Raw genomic sequence first — 13,757 nt, forward strand, 5'->3', positions numbered from 1 at the left:
AAACTCAAATAATCTAATTTACCAATTGGTTCTGAAACGGAGACGAATATGCATATATTTAGATGGCTTTCTTTCATTGATCCCAATTATCTTAACATGTTCTGTCGACAAAGTTCTAACTAAAAGGTACACCGTATTTAAAGGGATGCCTTAAGATAAATGTACTGAAAACCCTATTAAATGAAAATGCCATGAGAAAATCTGTTTGCCAGGAAGTGGGAGGGTTTTCAGCGGTTGAATAAAATTTATTCAGAACACGCAAGGTAGCCACACTTGCAGAGCTGAATAAGGTAAGTGTGAATACTAAATACTGAGAAGTGCGTAGGAAAGGCATGCATCGGAAAGGCATACATTCCTAAGTCTGAATTGGCCCTTAAGAGATTTGCACTCCTGGATTGTGCAATATTAGCCTATTATTCTTTTTTTATTATTCTTCAAGCTCTGTCAATATGTTGGGGATCATGGCTAGACAGCAATTTTCAAGTCTTGCCATAGTATTTCAAGCAGATTTAAGTCAAAACTGTAACTTGGCCACTTAGGAACATTCACTGCAACTCCAGTGTAGATTTGGCCTTGTGTTGTAGGTTATTATCCTGCTGAAAGGTGAATTTCTCTCCCAGTGGCTGGTGTAAAGCAGACTAATGCAGGTTTTGGTCTAGGATTTTGCCTGTGCTTAGCCCCATCCCGTTTCTTTTTACCCTGAAAAACTCCCCAGTATTTGGAGATGTCAAGCATACCCATATCATGATGCAGCTACCACCATGCTTGAAAAGAAGGAGGCAGTTACTCAGTGATGTGTTCTGTTGGATTTGCCCCAAACATAGGGCTTTTCATTTAGACCAAAAAGTTTATTCCTTTGCCAGTTAATTTTTTTCATTATTACCTTAGTGCCTTGTTGCATACATTATTGTGGAGTCACTACAATGTTGTTGATGCATCCTCAGTTCTCTCCCATCACAGCCATTGAACACTGTAGCTATTTTAAAATCACCTATGATCTCATGGTAAACATCCCTGAGTAGTTTCATTCCTGTCCTGCAGCTCAGTTCAGAAGGATGACTGTATCTTTGAGGTGTCTGGGTGGTTTAATACATAATGAACAGCACAATTATTATCTAGACCATGCTTAAAGAGATATTCAATGTCTGATTTGTTGTTGTTAAATGTTACCCATCTACCAATCACTGCCCTTCTTTATGAGGCTTTTAAAAAGCTCCCTGGTCTTTGTATTTGAATCTGTGCTTGAAGTTCAATACTTGACTGAAGGACCTTACAGATGTTGTATGTATGGGGGACAGGGGAAGGGTTAGTCATTTAAAAATCATGTCAACTCCTATTATTTCACACAGAGTGAGTCCATGTAACAATTTATGTTATTTGTTAAGCCAAATTTTGCTCATTAACTAATTTAGGCTTGCCTAAACAAAGGGGCTGAATACTTATGCAACGACTACATTTTAGTTATTACATTTTTAAAATAAAAAATCAGCTTTTTCTTCCACTTGACATTACAGAGCATTTTGTGTATATTGTTGACAATTTTTTTTAAATCAAATTCATTTTAATCCCACTTTCTAACACAATCAAATGTGAAGAAATCCAAGGGGTCTGAATACTTTTGCAAGGCAAAGATAGCTAATTTCTCATCTTATTCAACTGTTACCATGCACCTGCAAAAAAGATAGCTCAGATGTGTGAGTGCCTTTTGAATTTTGAAAGATAGCTAATTAAAAGGGAAGCCGTGCCTTTTTCCTCAGCACATAAATTAGTTCCTTAATCACTGTGTGGATCCTTGGGTATGTTTAAGGTGCTTTAGGAACCAGCTATCCAATGCTAAAATCCTTAAATGTCCATATGCCTGCTGTCATATTGGAAATTAAAGTGTATGTGCATGTCTCTGATTTGATGATGTGTGATGTTTAGATAGGGAGAGCTATAAAAATGTACTTTGCATATCTAGGATACACTTTAACGGTTAACCATGGACACTTGACCTAGACACTGAACTAAGATCTGTTATGTGTTTTTCACCTCAAACAGTTAAGGTTTAGCTTGAGGAAGGGTAGAGCCTAGATCTGTGCCTATGGTCATTATCTAAACTGAGGTGCCATAACAGTGCATGTGCCAGGTGTCACCAGAGGGGGCAGCACATCCCCACCACAACAACAAAACTCGTCCCACCATCCCCCACTACCAGTTCCTGGTAAACACTGACTTACAGATGATGACGACCATCGTCTACCTCTCTCTCTCTCTCTCTCTCACTTACTCACAGCCCACTGCTCTGCTCCACCAATAATGGAGTGACTTATGTTATTGTTATTGTATGGCAGGCAGGCAGATGAAGCAGGCAGCATAAAATGGAAAAGCAATTAGTTCTAGCTAGGTTCAGGGTTGTGTTGTAAGTGTGATGATGCATGTCCCTGGCTCCTGCCTAATTCCTGCATCACTTTCCTACCCTTCTCTGTGTACAGCTAATACAGCCACTTCACATACACTGAGTATACAAAACATTAGGAGCACCTGCTCTTTCCATGACATAGACTGACCAGGTGAATCCAGGTGAAAGCTATGATTCCTTATTGATGTCACTTGTTAAATCCACTTCAACCAGTGTAGATGAAGGGCAGGAGACAGGTTAAAGAAGGATTTTTAAGCCTTCAGACAATTGAGACATGGATTGTGTATGTGTGCCATTCAGAGGGTGAATGGACAAGATAAAAAAGATGTAAGTGCCTTCGAACGGGGTATGGTAGTAGGTGCTAGGCGTACCGGTTTGTGTCAAGAACTACAACGCTGCTGGGTTTTTCACACTCAACAGTTTCCTGTGTGTATCAAGAATGGTCCACCACCCAAAGGACATCCAGCCATCTTGACACAACTGTGGGAAGCATTGGAGTCAACAGACTATGGGAGGCGCACAGTACTCCGTAGAGCCATGGCTACATGGAACTCTATTCCACATCAGGTAACTGATGCAAGCAGTAGAATCTGATTTAAAAAACAGATACAAATACACCTTATGGAACAGCGGGGACTGAGAAGAGACACACACAAGCACAGACACACACTCTACACACACGTGCACATGGATGTTGTATTGTAAATATGTGGTGGTGGAGTGGTGGCCTGAGGGAATACACAATGTGTTGGGTAAGGTGTTATGAAATGTAATGTCATGTAGTATTTTAAACTGTATGTAACGGTCTTATGTTGCTGGACCCCAGGAAGAGTAGCTGCTGGTTATCCATAATACATACAAATACAAAACATGTATGTCCTCTATTAGGGACTGTGGTTTCAGCACTTAGACATTATAGAATCCATTAAAATAATGACAAAGTGAGGCTGTTGGATTTATCATTTTATTAACAATACTTTTTTAGTGTGTAATAAATTCAGTCTACCAGGAGTATGTGTGGGCACTCTTACTCAATGTGTAAATTGAGCCATCTTTATGGGAGCTGTAATAACCATTTTGATCACTAGTATTACTACTGTATACAGTGGGGGAAAAAAGTATTTAGTCAGCCACCAATTGTGCAAGTTCTCTCACTTAAAAAGATGAGAGAGGCCTGTAATTTTCATCATAGGTACACGTCAACTATGACAGACAAAATGAGAAAAAAAGTCCAGAAAATCACATTGTAGGATTTTTAATGAATTTATTTGCAAATTATGGTGGAAAATAAGTATTTGGTCAATAACAAAAGTTTCTCAATACTTTGTTATATACCCTTTGTTGGCAATGACACAGGTCAAACGTTTTCTGTAAGTCTTCACAAGGTTTTCACACACTGTTGCTGGTATTTTGGCCCATTCCTCCATGCAGATCTCCTCTAGAGCAGTGATGTTTTGGGGCTGTCGCTGGGCAACACGGACTTTCAACTCCCTCCAAAGATTTTCTATGGGGTTGAGATCTGGAGACTGGCTAGGCCACTCCAGGACCTTGAAATGCTTCTTACGAAGCCACTCCTTCGTTGCCCGGGCGGTGTGTTTGGGATCATTGTCATGCAGAAAGACCCAGCCACGTTTCATCTTCAATGCCCTTGTTGATGGAAGGAGGTTTTCACTCAAAATCTCACGATACATGGCCCCATTCATTCTTTCCTTTACACGGATCAGTCGTCTTGGTCCCTTTGCAGAAAAACAGCCCCAAAGCATGATGTTTCCACCACCATGCTTCACAGTAGGTATGGTGTTCTTTGGATGCAACTCAGCATTCTTTGTCCTCCAAACACGACGAGTTGAGTTTTTACCAAAAAGTTCTATTTTGGTTTCATCTGACCATATGACATTCTCCCAGTCCTCTTCTGGATCATCCAAATGCACTCTAGCAAACTTCAGACGGGCCTGGACATGTACTGGCTTAAGCAGGGGGACACGTCTGGCACTGCAGGATTTGAGTCCCTGGCAGCGTAGTGTGTTACTGATGGTAGGCTTTGTTACTTTGGTCCCAGCTCTCTGCAGGTCATTCACTAGGTCCCCCCGTGTGGTTCTGGGATTTTTCCTCACCGTTCTTGTGATCATTTTGACCCCACGGGGTGAGATCTTGCGTGGAGCCCCAGATCGAGGGAGATTATCAGTGGTCTTGTATGTCTTCCATTTCCTAATAATTGCTCCCACAGTTGATTTCTTCAAACCAAGCTGCTTACCTATTGCAAATTCAGTCTTCCCAGCCTGGTGCAGGTCTACAATTTTGTTTCTGGTGTCCTTTGACAGCTCTTTGGTCTTGGCCATAGTGGAGTTTGGAGTGTGACTGTTTGAGGTTGTGGACAGGTGTCTTTTATACTGATAACAAGTTCAAACAGGTGCCATTAATACAGGTAACGAGTGGAGGACAGAGGAGCCTCTTAAAGAAGAAGTTACAGGTCTGTGAGAGCCAGAAATCTTGCTTGTTTGTAAGTGACTAAATACTTATTTTCCACCATAATTTGCAAATAAATTCATTAAAAATCCTACAATGTGATTTTCTGGATTTATTTTTCTCAATTTGTCTGTCATAGTTGACGCGTACCTATGATGAAAATTACAGGCCTCTCTCATCTTTTTAAGTGGGAGAACTTGCACAATTGGTGGCTGACTAAATACTTTTTTCCCCCACTGTATATGCAAACATCCTTACTAATTTAACAATGTTTGGTTTATAGGGTTTCATCAATGACTGAGGATGTTTTACCAGTAGGTCAATAAGACGACACAAGTATGATTTATGTACAAAAAAGGGATTTAATTGAAATGTTTGAATAAAAAAATAGCATCTCCAGATCTCTATCGTTCATGCCATACAGCTGAACTGAAAGAGAATATCTAACACCAGGCAAGCCACATAGATTCATCATAGTCACTAACTAGAATAGCCCTATCCAACCCAATAGCCATACGTGTCAATGGAGTTCAATGCATGGGGACAGCACACGTGTAATGTACCCCAAAAAACAGTTGTACTTTTAGATTAATTCAATCCAACATTACCACAGATAGGACTATAAAAAGGAGTTCAACAACATTCATAGCTCTTCCAAATGTAAGTAAACCTTGTTTTATTCCCTTTAACATCAACAACTTCAGTGCATCCATCTACAATCTAAAAATAAATCATGTCAAAGTGTAAAAAAATATCAGTACAGGAATGCAAAACAAAAGGCCATGTAAAGATATGCAAAATCTGGATTTTTCACTTTCTCTTAAACATCGACAATAAATAAATAAGCCACAAGAGTGTGGAATGTCTACACGTTCTGAATAAATTAAAAGCATGGGAAGAAGAAAAGAAAAAAACTGCCCAATATTTGTATTGAAAAATACATAACTGAGTCCATGAATATTGCATTGATTGTGTATTTCACACTTAAGCCATGGATACGCCAGTCCAGGGCAGGAGCAATGTAGTGCCAGCAGTGAGATGGGTGAAAGGCAAAACATTTAATTAAAATATATTTCCAAGGGGCTAAACACACAGATATAATGTAGTTTTAATACACATTCAGAAATGAAATGATCCGATTTTGAGAAATCCAAACAACTCGAGGCTGTAGTATGAGTGAGCAGCTTAGTAAGGGGGCGCAGTGTGAGTAAGTTGCATTTCAAGTATTCCATGGTCAACAGTCAACTGCCCCCCCCCCCCCCCTCATCCCCTATTTTATTATCCCTAAGCATGCTGGGTGGTGTAGTTTACCACACTGTTATGAGGAAGACAACTAATCTCCATCATGACAGGGTGGGAAACGTACAAACAAACCAGCCAGAAAGGGTTATAACCCAAAAAAAGTTGTGACAAAAGCCCCCAAGAAGCAGCTTTCAAAAAGGCACTCCAAATCAAAACATTTAAATAAAGTATTCTCCAAGCTCTATGAGAGCAGCCATGTCTGTCTGAATAGGGGGCTTTAAACCAGATGCATAAACCAGCCTCGTTATAACAAATTAGAAAATAATAAAGCACAAAATAAATAGTCACTGGTAAAGACCGCCCAAACAGCAAATGTTCCACATTAGGAAACAATTAATAAGTTATAAAAAATTAAAATTAAAGATAAAAAGGAAGAACAAACCGTAATAAATTATAATAATTCTCTACAAAAGGAAACAATAATTCTGCCAGCCCAAGCCATGGTGGGGCATAAGGACCAGAGTCCCCCCTCGTGTCCATTCTCTCCTCTCATCCCCTCTTCTCTCTTTCATAGGCTCTCCTTGCTGGAGCTTGTGCTAGATGATGTGTCCGTGTCGATGGTCCTCAGCCGGATGTCCCCATCCTCAGGCTTGGAGGACATCGACACCTCCCCAGCCAAGCGCATCCACTGGTGGTCCAGGATCTGTTCCAGAGTAGGCCTGTCTGAGGGCCGTAACGACAGGCACCACTTGATCAGCTGCTGGCACTCTGGAAGGAGGGAGAGAAAAGGGGAAAACATGGATGAGTATTTTTCTTTTGTGGGAGAATCTCAAGAAGGAGATAGAGAGGGGTATAGGAACACACAGAAAGAAATTAAATAGGAAGTGTTCAAAGATTAGAAATGAGTGTTAAGCAATGTATGTTTATGATTGTAGGTTTTATATTGTAGGTAGTACACACCATTAGACACTCTCCTCCTGAAGTACAGTCTCCCCTGGAGGATTTCCTCGTCTTGCTCAAAGGGGATGTCTCCACAGACCATGTCGTACAGCAGCACCCCTAGCGACCACACCGTAGCTGAGCGCCCGTGGTATCTATGGAAGCGGATCCACTCTGGTGGGCTATATACTCTTGTACCTGGAGAGAAAAGGGGGGGAACGGGGGGGACGGGTGATTAGTGATGTTTTACTTCTATAATAACATCAAAACAGTTTATTTGGGGCATTTCATGTAAGAATAATAACATAAATAGGTCTATATCACAATACTGTTGGATTTTGTAAGATATTATAATTGATGGATATTTAAAAATAGTCTGATAATGTCTCTATAAAAGGCCGAACAAGGGAAGTGTAATTCCATCTAAAAAAGGCAAGTGTAATTCCATCTAAAACAAGGATGTTATACCAGCGTTAAAAAGCCTTTGTCTTTTTCACAACAAATCTCTATGAAACTGGTTGACCCGCCTCACTCCCTTCCCTCAAGGCATGAGTAACTTGGATACCAAACAAAAACTCGAGTGCTCAATGTGAGCCATCACGTGACATGAATCAGCCCAAGCTCAGGTTTCACAACAAACAGATGTTACGTGGCAGCTGGCCCAATAGCCATTACCTAAAGGCTTTGAAATGAGCATTTAATGTAACATAACAGACAGTTATCAACATATACCAATAACCTATTTTACTACACTAGTGTGTTATATTATTGACTAATATGACATAATTTATAGCACCTTTATAAATAACTACATAGTGACAAGCAAAATGAATAAGGATCGGCCTATTTATAAACATTTGCACTCCTAAACCTCGCTGATAACGTTACTGCCCGAAGGAAAACTCGGAGGTACCAAAAACAAACCACTGCGTCACAGCGTCGTGTGGACACACCCGCCAATACAGGGGGATGAGAAATTACCAGCCGACGATCTAATAAGGCGAGTAGCTATCTATACTATCAAAGTCTCTATACTATCACTATCAAATTACTCTAATCTAACGAGTAAACAAAAAAGTATAAAATAACCAGTCAAACAAATATTGCTGAAAGCAAGTCACGGGTCAGTGCATACTATCACGCGCCTTAAAAAACAACAAAACCAGAAAATACAACAGTGCAATTGCTGGCCTACGCATTGATACAGGGTAGGGTACGTACCGTCAAAGTCAGTGTAGACTGTGTCCTTGAGAATCGCCCCTGAACCAAAGTCAATAAGCGTGAGGTCCCCCGTGTGTAGGTCTACAAGCAGATTTTCATCTTTGATATCTCTGTGAACTACCCCGCTGCTGTAGCAGTGGCGGACAGCCTCCAAAACCTGACGGAAAAATCCCCTCGCAGTCTCCTCATCCAAAGCGCCCTTCTCCGTTATGAAATCGAAAAGATCCTTGACCAGCTCCGGTCGTTCCATAACAATCAACCAGCCGTCTGGTCGTTCATACCAATCCAGGAGTTGTATAACCCCTCGAAACGAAGAACTGACTTTCTTCAATAAAATAATCTCCAAAGGCACCATCACACCACTCTGTAAGAAAATATGAATCACAAATGAGTTGAGTGACCTAGAATCTATTCAATTATCAAACAACGACAACTAGTATGGGTGAAAAACAAACCTGAGTGGTAATACTTACAATAGTGCCCCATTCGCTCACACGCTCCTTCGGCACATGTTTCACTGCAACCTAATTTCGGGAGAGAATTTTTTTTATACATTAGATACATTGTAGCAACAACGAAGTAAGTTAGTAAATAACGATGAGATCAAATAACGATGAGATGCCTGATGGCGCCATGTGCCGAGATCAAAACATTATTATTCTTACCGGTGCTTCATCGGAGAGCCGACTACCGGCGTAGACTGTGCCGAATCCACCACTGCCCAGCACGGATCCCACTGTGTAAACCTTTTCGAAAGGCTCCTTTTCCACTTTAACTGGAGAAACATCAAATTGAGAGCAGATAAGCATACACGATAGCCTCGTCTTTCACACTGCACGATAGCCGGTCGAGTCGCAGCCGTTGACTAGCCTTTGTAGACAGTTACCACTACTAGTTAGCTATATGTTTGCTAATAAAAACCGGCGATGGCGTGCATATCCACGGCACGAAGCCATTTAAATAGCTCCACGCACAGGGTTTTAGAGTTAGTTAGTAAAATACAATTATTATTTAATTATAGGAAGCATGAATGACTACAACATAAAGCTAGTTCGCTAAACAGTGCAGTTTCAGGCAATGTACAGCACGAAGAATGACAGCGGGTTCATACCTGGCTGGAGCTGTATTTTCACCGGTAAATGGTCCATGCTCGAAGGGTTGTAAATGTGCGAGAATGAGCCAAACTTTGACAACAACATATTCGAACGGAAGACGGACGAAATTCTTGTTTATCTGAAAAGGTAGATTCCGATCCAATCCTATGTAAATATGATTGAAAAGGCTAACGTAGCGATGGACGCGGCTAGCTACTAAATCCAGTGTGCCAACTCCAACCGCACCGTCGCTGTCTCAAATAAAATGCCGCTTCGTCCTTTTCCAGATTAGAAACACCGTGTACAACGAGAATCTTGTATCTTTATTCCTGCACTTGGAAGATTAGAGTCTCTTGAAGTACTGAAGAAAGGACACTTGCAGAGCTGTTACTAGTAGTAGCAATTGAAGAAGGTGGTAAGAAATCCAAGAGACTGTGTTGATATCACGGAATGTATTCACTGTCTGAGCTTTGGCGCGGTCTTTCCGTACCTCTTCTGTAACGCCAATATTTTGACGAGTGGAGGATGGTTATGTCCCTCCGCAACCGAAAGACTACTCGGTATTTTCCTGGAATTTGTTGTTATATCCGGCAATAATTAATTGAAATGTAGATGAATTAATATGATGATTCATACAATATAAAAAATAAGCATTGTGTAATTTCTCAGATCTAAGGATATGTATACACGCACTACTTTCTCATAGTACGAGACGCCCCAAGGATCTCTTGCCTAGAGGATTTGCGCTGTGTTCACTAGAGACCTGGAGGAATCTTCTTCAGTGGGATTTATCGGCGGTTGGCATCCAACATTATGGTGCATTACCGCCATCTACCGTACAGGAATGTGGGCCAGAGACAGGGAGAAACTAAATCCTACCTTCCAACCCCGTTTCTCTTAAAAAAGATAACAACATATTTGAGACTATATCTAATGACGTTCTGCTCAATATACTCTTTAAATTAATTTCCTGTATACCCTTCTCCCTCATACTGCCCACACTGTAGCAATACATGCTCCACAGTCTCTATTTCCTGACAATAATCACACTTTCCTGATGGATGCTTTCCTATCACGTTTAATGTCTTATTCAACTGGCTGTGTCCCACCCTTAATCTAGTAAAAATAGCCTCCTCTCTTCTGTCCCTTCCTGCAGTCCTCCCCTCCCCGACTTTCCTCTGTACTTGAAATAAATGCCTTCCCTTATTATTTCTATTCCACTGCTCCTGCAATCTCTGCACCATCACTGTATATATCAGTCTTTTTGCCTCTGCCTTGCTCATTGACACTTCAACATCAACATCCCCACTACTAAGTGCTTGTTTAGCCTGTTCATCTACTGCCTCGTTCCCCTCCACCCCACATGGGCTGGAACCCAAGTAAATCTTATCTGAGGACCCATCTGTTTAATCCTGCCATGGGTTTGTAGCACCTCATAAAGCAGGTATTGTCTGCTACGTGAGCTAAAGGACTGGAGACTCATTAACACTGCACATGAGTCAGAGCAAATAACTATTCTGTCTGGCTTAACTTCCTCCACCCACTGCCCACTGCAGGGCCAACAGTATGGCCATCAGCTCCGCCGTATATACAGCCAGATGATCTGTAATACGTTTCCTGACTTCCACCCCACACTCCTGCACTACAAATGCTGACGCAGTACATGCTGTCCTTGGATCTTTTGAACCATCTGTGTAAATGGCCACAAAATCCTGATACACAGTTTCCAGACGTCTCTTAAAGAAATCAGCTGGATCAACCCCCTCCCTATCTTTCTGTAGTCTCTCCAACACTTCTAGATCAACTACTGGAGGCGGGAGTAGCCATGGTGGATTTACAGGAATAACTAACGTTGGACTAAACTCCCTTCCATACAGTCCCATCTCCTTCGCCTGTGTATTACCCACCCACCCAAAGCTCGTGTTCGGTCTTTGCTCATGTTCCCAGCATGCCTGTAAAATCCCTTTCGCAGGATGAGACACCCCATGTCCTTGTAGGTTGACCCAATAATTCATTGCCAGCTGCTGTCTCCTAATCTGCAACGGCATATCCCCCATCTCCACCTGTAATGCAGCCACTGGGGACATCCGAAACGCCCCACTACATATTCTGAGTCCTTGCCCCTGTATGACATCTAGCCTTTTTCCAGTGAGGTCCGGGCTGCCGAACCATATGCTATACTTCCATAGTCTATTACAGATCGGATCAATGCAACATACATGGTCTTCAATGAGGAACGCCCAGCCCCCCACTCCTTCCCCGTCAGCCAGCACATCACATTTAGCACCTTCTTACACTTTCCCACCACTCTCTCAATATGTTCTGCCCAGGTCAGTCTAGTATCAAAGTATACCCCAAGGAACCTGAAGGCCACCACCCTCTCCAAGTTTCTCCCATATAACCTCAAGCATACCTCATCTCCCACCTTCCTCCTGGTAAAGAACACTGTTTGAGTTTTCTCTACAGAGAACCTGAATCCCCACATTAATGCCCACCGCTCTACCTCATCAATTGCTTCCTGTACCTTCCTGACTATGTATGGCACATTTCTTCCCCTCTTCCATAAGGCACCATCATCTGCAAATAACGACCTCCCTATATCCGGCTGTACCTGAGCTTAAACATCATTGATCATGATTGAGAACAACAGAGGACTAATCACGCTCCCCTGCGGTGTACCATTATCCACCAAGTAGCTGCCTGATAAAGACTTCCCCACACTCACCTGGATAGACCTTCCAAACAGGAAGTCCTTTATCCAGGTGTACATTCTTCCTCCTACCCCCATAATATCAAGCTTGATTAACAACCCCTCCTTCCACATCATATCATACGCCTTCTCCACATCAAAAAAGAAAGCTACAACAGGTTCCTTGTTCACCTGAGCCTTCCTGACCTCTGCTTCTAAGCAGAGCACTGGATCCATAGTTCCCCTACACTTCCTGAACCCACTCTGATATGGTGTTACTAGCCCTCTGCTCTCCAGGAAGTAAGTTAGCCTCTCCGTAATCATACGTTCCATAATCTTACATACATGTGATGTTAAAGCTATTGGCCGATAGCTTGCTGGCTTTGTTGGATCCTTCCTGGGCTTCCAGATTGGTACCACTACTGCCTCCTTCCAACTGCCTGGTAGTTTCCCCTCATCCCACACTCTGTTGTACAACACCAATACCTTAACCAGTGCCTCATCACTAAGATGGGCCAACATAACATAGCACACCTCATCTTTCCCAGGTGAAGTTAACCCACCCTTACCTATTGCTCTTTTCACCTCTGCCCTGGTAAATGGTGCACTCAATGCATCATTTACATCCTCCCTCCTTTTCAGCCCTCCAGGATGCTCCTCTCTCGTGTTCTCTCTCCCCCTCTGCCCCTCCTCTGACAGATTTGCGGAGCTATGCACTTGGACAAATGCTTTGGCCATCATCTCTGCTTTCTCCTCATCTGTTACTGCCACATCCTCCCCACTCGTCAACACTGGATAATCCCACTCCCTTCTGATCCCACCCATCCTCTTAATCATCCCCCACACTTCTCCCACAGGTGTCGCCCTTCCAATGGTGTGACAGAACCGATGCCAACATGACCTCTTTGCCTGACGGATAGTTCTCCTCACCATGGCCTGGGCCTGCTTATACTGAATCAGATGTTGGAAGTTATGTGTCCTTTTCAGTACTCTAAATGCCCTGTTCCTAATCCTCACCATTGCCCCACATTCCTCCGTCCACCATGGGACTGCTTTCCTCCTCCTCCTCCCTGAACTCTTAGGTATAGCCTCAGTAGCTGCCCCCACTAACGCTGTTCTCACCCAGTTATTCATACTATCTACATACCTCTCATATCCACCCGAGCCATCACCTGCTCACTCAGCTCCTGAAACTGATTCCACTTTGCCCTTCCAAACACCCACCTGCCTTCTCCATCCACTAACACCTCATTCTCCCTCCGGCCTACTGTGCATACAATGGGGTAATGATCACTCCCTACTGCCGACTCCTCCCATACCTCCCACTCACATATTCCTGCCATCGCACTAGATACCAGAGTGAGGTCCAAGGCAGACTCTTTCCCTGTGGCTACATCAATCCTGGTCCCTCAGCCCCCCCCCCCACATTACCTTACTTCTTTCCTGGCCCTCCACCCTCACCAGCACTTCCATTTCCAATATCTGACACAGATTATAGTAATTCACTACCACTAGCACCCCTCCTCTCACCCACACCTTCACCACCACATACTCCTGTTCAATACCTTTGCTTATCATCTTGTAGGGAATTCCTTGCTTTATGAAGGTGGCACATCCCCCCCCTCCCCCTATATCTCGGTCCCTACGAACCACTACATATCCCTGTATGATAAACTCCACATTCGGTTTGAGCCATGTTTCCTGC

The 13,757-nt window shown here is 42.7% G+C and overlaps 1 protein-coding gene across 1 annotated transcript; it reads right to left on the reverse strand.

Moving 5' to 3' along the window:
* Nucleotides 1-5,513: 5,513 nt before the first annotated feature.
* LOC311129133 (serine/threonine-protein kinase pim-3-like) lies at nt 5,514-9,860 on the reverse strand. The gene is made up of 6 exons (XM_084161425.1): nt 9,381-9,860; nt 8,935-9,044; nt 8,743-8,793; nt 8,270-8,633; nt 7,070-7,246; nt 5,514-6,877 (listed from the first exon to the last, which is right to left on the reverse strand). The coding sequence occupies exons 1-6, from the start codon at nt 9,466-9,468 to the stop codon at nt 6,678-6,680; spliced, it is 990 nt and encodes a 329-aa protein (XP_084017551.1). The 5' UTR covers nt 9,469-9,860; the 3' UTR covers nt 5,514-6,677.
* Between the last annotated feature and the right edge of the window lie 3,897 nt (nt 9,861-13,757).

This window comes from Coregonus lavaretus, assembly GCF_964263955.1.
Source record: "Coregonus lavaretus genome assembly, chromosome: 5".
Lineage (NCBI taxonomy): Eukaryota > Metazoa > Chordata > Actinopteri > Salmoniformes > Salmonidae > Coregonus > Coregonus lavaretus.

Excerpts from the sequence above, each read along its gene's own strand:
- LOC311129133 (XM_084161425.1), bottom strand. The coding sequence starts at position 9,468 with ATGTTGTTGTCAAAGTTTGGCTCATTCTCGCACATTTACAACCCTTCG. Across the intron at positions 7,247-8,269 it reads AGTCTACACTGACTTTGACG|GTACAAGAGTATATAGCCCA; the intron begins GTACGTACCCTA and ends TTTTCTCTCCAG. Across the intron at positions 6,878-7,069 it reads CAGGAGGAGAGTGTCTAATG|AGTGCCAGCAGCTGATCAAG; the intron begins GTGTGTACTACC and ends CCCTCCTTCCAG.